The 6826-nt window shown below is 33.0% G+C and overlaps 1 protein-coding gene across 1 annotated transcript in view; it reads right to left on the reverse strand.

Moving 5' to 3' along the window:
• Positions 1-6826, reverse strand: part of PDS5B (PDS5 cohesin associated factor B) — a 67640-nt gene that overhangs the window by 24837 nt on the left and 35977 nt on the right. The window contains exons 9-12 of the mRNA XM_015564110.1: positions 4929-5061; positions 4470-4589; positions 2906-2968; positions 2197-2342 (exon numbers count right to left, since the gene is read on the reverse strand). Of these exons, the coding sequence (XP_015419596.1) occupies positions 2197-2342; positions 2906-2968; positions 4470-4589; positions 4929-5061 (462 nt within the window). The remainder of the gene's footprint in view (positions 1-2196; positions 2343-2905; positions 2969-4469; positions 4590-4928; positions 5062-6826) is intronic.

Consider the following 6826-nt stretch of genomic DNA (forward strand, 5'->3'; position numbering starts at 1 on the left):
AAAACTTAGCGGGGGAGAGTCAAAGACAGTTTTGATGCTCTCAGTCTAGATGACTAGACAGAGTTCGATCACATATGATTATAACCAGAAATTCAAGGAAAAAACCCCAATAATTTAGAAATTAGTTGCTGAAAATGTTTTGGTCATTTTAAGTATGAGGATATTCACTAGTAAATGTTCAAATGATATGTGTGAAGAGTCACTTAGGTATAAGCCACTAATATACATTAATATAGAAATCTTGAACAAATAAGAGCTATAGATATTAATTCTGTTCTACTTCTACTGTACTACACAGTGGAACCTCGGTTCTCGATCTTAATTTGTTCTGTAAAGCTATTCAAGAAGTGATTTGTTCGAAAACAGAATTTTTTCCCCATTAAAAATAATGTAAGTTGAATTACTCTGTTCCAGACCACCAAATGATTCCCTGTTTTAACCTTTCCTATATTCAGCACATGTCTAACATACTGTTTAATCTGTAAACACACACTTCTTTTCTTAATTTATAGAACCACCCCCCACTAGCCTTAAAAAAAATCACTTTTAGCACTCATTCCAGGGGTGTCTTTCAGGTCAGTATGCAGCATTTTTGCTTGTCTCAGAATGCTGTCTCTTGCTAACTACTTTTCCTTTATCCAAATCAACTTCAGTTCTACTTCTACAATTGCCTGTGATCACTGCTTCTTTCACGCCCTTAGCAACATTAGCACTCCTTATGGCCTCTATGTTTTTAAAATTGTGCTAATTGTTGATTTCACCAGCAACAGAAGCATTCTCTCCTTTGTTGCCTGAGAGACACTTTTCCTCCCACTGAGGTATCAGCATGAAAGGGTTGTCAGGTTGAAAACCAAAGTTTGGTTGGACAAGCAAGACATTCTTTTCTGTGAACAACTTGGTCAAGAACCAAATTGTTTGAGATGGGAGATGTTCCAGAACCGAGGTTTGACTGTATAACATTTAAACATTCATTGTAAGGGAATTGGTAAGATACTTCAGAATGTCTCCTCCTTCCTCTACTAATTGGTTATGAACAATGCAAAAGACAGCATAAAGTCTTCCACAATAACTTAGCAAAATCAATAAACAGTGGCAGTTTAGCCCCGTATAAGGCTCTGCTGCCAACTAAGGATGTACTAAGCACTATGCTAGAACTAGAGAAAGTGTAAAATGTGTTTCCTTTTCGCTTTCTTCAAACAAAAAGTTTATACATGCACATACTAAAAATAAATTCAAATCATACCAAAGAATATAAGATGATCTCTCTGCCTACACTAGATTACATCAACACTATTAAAATGTGATGTATTCTTTTAAAAAACTTTCTATGCATATGTAAGCAAATGTAAATGCAATTCCTTTTTAAAACTCAAAAATAGCCCTAACCGGTTTGGCTCAGTGGATAGAGCGTTGGCCTACGGACTCAAGGGTCCCAGGTTCGATTCCGGTAAAGGGCATGTACCTTGGTTGCAGGCACATCCCCAGTAGGGGGTGTGCAGGAGGCAGCTGATCGATGTTTCTCTCTCGGAGATATGCAGGAGGCAGCTGATTGATGTCTCTCTCTCATTGATGTTTCTAGCTCTCTATCTCTCTCCCTTCCTCTCTGTAAAAAAAATCAATAATATATTAAAAAAAATAAAAAAAATAAAACTCAAAAATACGTAACACTGTTCTTATTGTCTTTTCACTCAATAATGCAGGGGTCCTCAAACTACGGCCCGTGGATTACATGCAAATACAAATATTGTATTTGTTTCCATTTTGTTTTTTTACTTCAAAATAAGATATGCAGTGTGCATAGGAATTTGTTCATAGTTTTTTTTAAAACTATAGTCCAGCCCTCCAATGGTCTGAGGGACAGTGAACTGGCCCCCTGTTTAAAAAGTTTGAGGACCCCTGTAATAATGTATTGTCGAAACTCTTGATATTATCTCCTACTTCATCATTTTTAATGACTGTGTATTCGACTGAATGGACGCATTGTTATTTAACAGTTTTACAATTGCTAGACAATTGGATTACCCCAAAAGCTAGAATATGAAAGGCTAAGATGGAGAGCTTGACTACCAATGTTAAATGGTATGCATTGATTTCCTTTCCACTCACTGACATTAAATGTTTTGGGTTACATTATTTTAGATCTCATAGCTTTGTTGGAATCCTTAAATATAAAGTAGGTATTTCTTATGTACTTACCTCCCTTTTATTCTTCCAGGAGAGCTTGGGTTTGAGCTGCTGCTTGAATTGCTCACAGTTTCCATTCGTGAAGATTTTGTCTGAGATTGTTTGCCTGCTGATGCAAGCGGCTTATTAACAGCTCCTAGAACATTGGTTGCTTTAGGCTGAAATGAAAAATGCATTATCTCTATTAGATTAAAGCCAAAAGAAATTTAAAGGACCATAAATAACATCTCTGTCAAAGTATTTATATACAAATCATGAAAAAATGTGCCTATTATGTAAGAATAAATTGGATATCATTTGAACAAATAAAAAACTATAGGTAGCAGAATAGTCAAGTTTCTTAGTTATTTCAAAGCTTACATAGAAGTGAGAACAAATCAAATGTATAACAATGAGAACAGATTATTAGACTCTTGCTGTGGAAGGACAGAAGATGCTTTTTCACTTTAAGATTCTTATCTTGATATTATAGGATAGATATTTAAAGATCAAAGTCTCCAAGGACTTTATTATAAAGCTAAAAAGTAAGTTCATGTATCTTAGCTTACATCTATATAGTTAATGTAACTATTTCTTACTAGCAAATGGAAGATACCTAATAATTAAAATTTCTTACTTAAAATATACCAATGTTTAAAGAAATACAAAATAACATAATTATACCACTAATGAAACTAAAATAAACTACCACATAAGAATTGAAACAATTCTCAAAACATACTTTTCCAGGAGTGAAAAACGATTTCATTTCTGGAGGCAGATAATTTTTGGTGTTACTGAAGTTCTACAAGCAAGGGAAAAAGATGTAGTTAGTGAATACTAAAACACTGTACCTGTGAAGGTCAAAAGCTAAGAAAAGCCAACAGCAGCTTCTGTTTTGAAATACATAAAAAGTTCATACACAGACTCCTCATATCTTAATCACACCAAAGTGAATGCTTCAAAGCAGACAATAATCACTTTCAGCTTTTGGTGAAACTACAAGGCCATTCTAAATTCCTATATACTATATTAAGACTTTAATTGGTATTTTGATTAAAAAAAAAAGAGACATTGCTGGTTTCTATACTTTCAGTTACTCAAAAGTCAAAGAGAGATTCTTGAAAACACCTTTTATATCTCATACAATACTTGAGTTTTATGACAGTGGGAACATTCTTGTAGCATTCCAAAGATCTTGGGTCTATTCCAGTGTCTTTCTCCATTTGTTTCCTCATACTAAAGTAAATCCTAGATTCTGCGGACCTTGATTTAACAAACTTCGGATTTAACTGACAAAATTTCCAGTCCGTATGTCCTTTGTGAAAATTAACACTCTGTTAATTTTAAAATGCTTTTAATCAAGACTTGCTTATAATTAAATTAACAGGTTATTTTTGTTATTAATTAACTGCTATTTTCAAAAAATCTTAAAGTTGGAAAAAATACTGTAATAATTTTGTTGACATAAATAAATATTATTTATCTACAACTACAGTCTACAGATTTAAATCCAAGAGTCACTGGAGGCAAACAATATTCGGGAATGATTAGCACGTGATCACACCACATAGCACACGGTAACTGGTTCTGTTGTTGAGTGGCGTGACTTTCTGCAGCAGTTTTAACACAGGCCAGCCAACATTCTGATGTGAGCTAAACCACACCGAGCCGTTTACTCACTGTGGCTGGTGAATTCACGCATTTACTAGACCTATACAGTATAAATTTAAAATTAGAGTAATACATATAGAAAAATTTTCTATGAAATTAAACTTTTCATATGTAATTTTAATTGCACAAATCTGTCTACATAAGTAAAAACAGGTAAACTAATTTGTCAATTTTTAACATGCATTCAGAAAACCTACTTTATTATATAACTGAATTTTGGGTTTAATGGACACCCCCTTGTCGAAATTAGTCTGTTATATCGAGGTTTTACTATAGTTGCAGATCTCAATCAAGAGCTCTAACTTCAGACTGTATCTCTATCACCATTCTCCTCCCCATTTGGATCAATGGCCATTAACTCATAGATCTACATGCTTTGATCACATTTTTGTTGTGCTCTCAGAGTAGCATAAAATTTTGAACACAAACTCTGGATCCTACTAACAATCTCTGAACCTTATTTGTGCCCTCTGGTTTGGTCCGTATTCTGGTCTTAAACCACATTATTAAGATCTTTCCATAACATTAGTAGTGGGTCAGCTCTTGATTCTGCTCCTTCTTGATCTCCCCACAACCAAGTACTGAGAATACCTTTTACTTCAACTTACACAAACAAATTCTAAAATGACTACCTTGTCAGGTTGAGTGAAAAACCGAGCTGGTAGTACTGGGTCTTTAGGAGATTCCAAACTGTATGTGGTGCTCTTCGACATGATGATATTCATGGCAACATCACACACAGTATACAGTTTCTGCAATGGTATTAAAAGAATTAGGTACTTAGATTGGCATCCTAAAGTCTAAATTGGAAGTAATTCTAGAATATGTACTTAATATGCAGTTTTTAATGCAACAGTGTAAGTTTAAAATACACTATTGTTTTCATTAGTTTACTAGTAATAATATTACTATTAATTTTATATTAGTGACTATATTAGTACATCTAATTATTACTAATCGAAATACTACTGATTATTTACTACTAATAGAAAAGACTGACATGGTGTACGAAATACTACAGGAGTTCCATACTCTATACTCAAATGCTTAAATAGATAAGGAATCGTAATTATTTACAAAGAATTACATACTTCATTCATTTTTGCATCATCTGGTCCTTGGGCATCTTTTGTTTGTTTAATATTTTCTACCATCTTTCTGATAAATGCATGACTGTTATTTTCATTTTTAGCCATTAATATTTCTAAAACAAACCAAAGACATCTAGAAAAATAAAAAAATAGAAAAGAATAATTTGTTGTTAAATACAGATATAATAATTTTAAATATTAATATAATGAATGCCAGGAGTAGAAAAAATTAAAAAGAAACAGCTCTAAGCCAATAGAGAAAAAATATGTCACACATACATATCACAACAAATCAGTAATTATAGTGTGAGTTCATAAGAAACCCTCTCAAAGTCTCACTAATTTTCCCAGGGTGTCAGGTTAAAAAGGAATAAATGGTGAAAAGAATGAAGTGATCTTAGCTATTATAAGAAAGGAAAACTACCTAAGGGAATAACTGGGCCATGAATAAAATGATGCCTCAAATATTCAATATTGACTGTAGTTCCAATTGGAAGTCTTCAAGAAAATATAACTATCTTATTTAATAATTGAGAATCTTCAGTAAATTAGAGAGAAAAAAGTCATGCTTGACAACTGCACATACTATCCTTGCTTAAACATGGAAAAATTAAAATAAGGTTTCAATTTTAAAGTTAGCTCAGTTTTAAAGTTAATTACAAAAAAATTCTATTTAAGAAAAAAACACAAAGGGCTCTGTCTCTGTATATTACACTGTCAGAATGTGACAGTTATAGCACAGAGGAGATAAGTAATGGGAGAACAAGAGAGAAATGTGAAGCAAGATATCATTCTAGAAGAAAAAAAATAATCTTTAAGATCTCGGGTACAGAATAAGCTTTTCTGAAGTGGCTTTCTCAAAGACTAGAGATGACGCATGGCTGTATTTGGGCAATTTAGAGATATAGCTAAAAATGTATAGTAAATTCCAAAGAGTATTTTATCTATTTCAAAAACTAATTTTCTCTGAGAAAGAGGAAATGCTAGAAGTTTTCATTAGTTATAATTACTCTAACAGGATTAATTTGGGGAGAACTAACTACATATTTTTAAAAAACAGAAACTTTGGTAAGAGGGTAATAGCTTTTTCCCTTCCCAAGTTATGAGTCATTTGACATTATACTAGTCTTATAAGGACTTCTCTAAACTCCATTATATTTCTCTATTCTGCACACAGGCATAAATACTCTTTTGGCCTCTCAATAGTAATTTTTGAAAAAATTACAACTGTCATTAACTTTATTTAGAAATGTCACCAATGAAGTAGTGAGAGTGTTGGCTGGTTACCAACTTAGTCCGTAATTAAATTAGACCATTTTTTCTTTCTTATAAAGAAAAATAGTGTCTGGGAAAAAAAAGTGCTTACTATGTGAATAAAGGAGAGTATTACTGTATTACTTCACCCCACATGAAAATCTATAGTTTCAGAAGAAAGTAGAAAAAGATAAGAACTGTAATGGAAACTTTTAATGGATTGCTTCAATACAAAAGAAATGCTAGACTAGTAAAGAAACAGAGTAGTATACAATAATTATGCTAAATTAAATATTGGAAAATTATATAAGAAATAAAATATAGAGATGGCATGGGGGGGGGGAGGGGGGAAAGAGGCCCTGCCGGTGTGGCTTAGTGTCGTGTCACCCTATGAACTAGGAGGTTACAGTTTGATTCCCAGTCAGGGCACATGCCTGGGTTACGGGCTTGATTCCCATCAGGGGAGTGTACAAGAGAGAGCCAATCAATGATTCTCACCATTGAGGTTTCTATCTCTCTCTCCCTCTTCTTTCCTCTCTGAAATCAATAAAAATGTTTTTTAAAAAATAAAAGAACAAATAAAGGAAAGAGACCTTAAATTCCTAAAGAATAAAATAAATCAAATAAACTAATTATAATTAAGG

This window comes from Myotis davidii, unplaced genomic scaffold, assembly GCF_000327345.1.
Source record: "Myotis davidii unplaced genomic scaffold, ASM32734v1 scaffold2121, whole genome shotgun sequence".
In the NCBI taxonomy this organism is placed as follows: Eukaryota; Metazoa; Chordata; class Mammalia; order Chiroptera; family Vespertilionidae; genus Myotis; species Myotis davidii.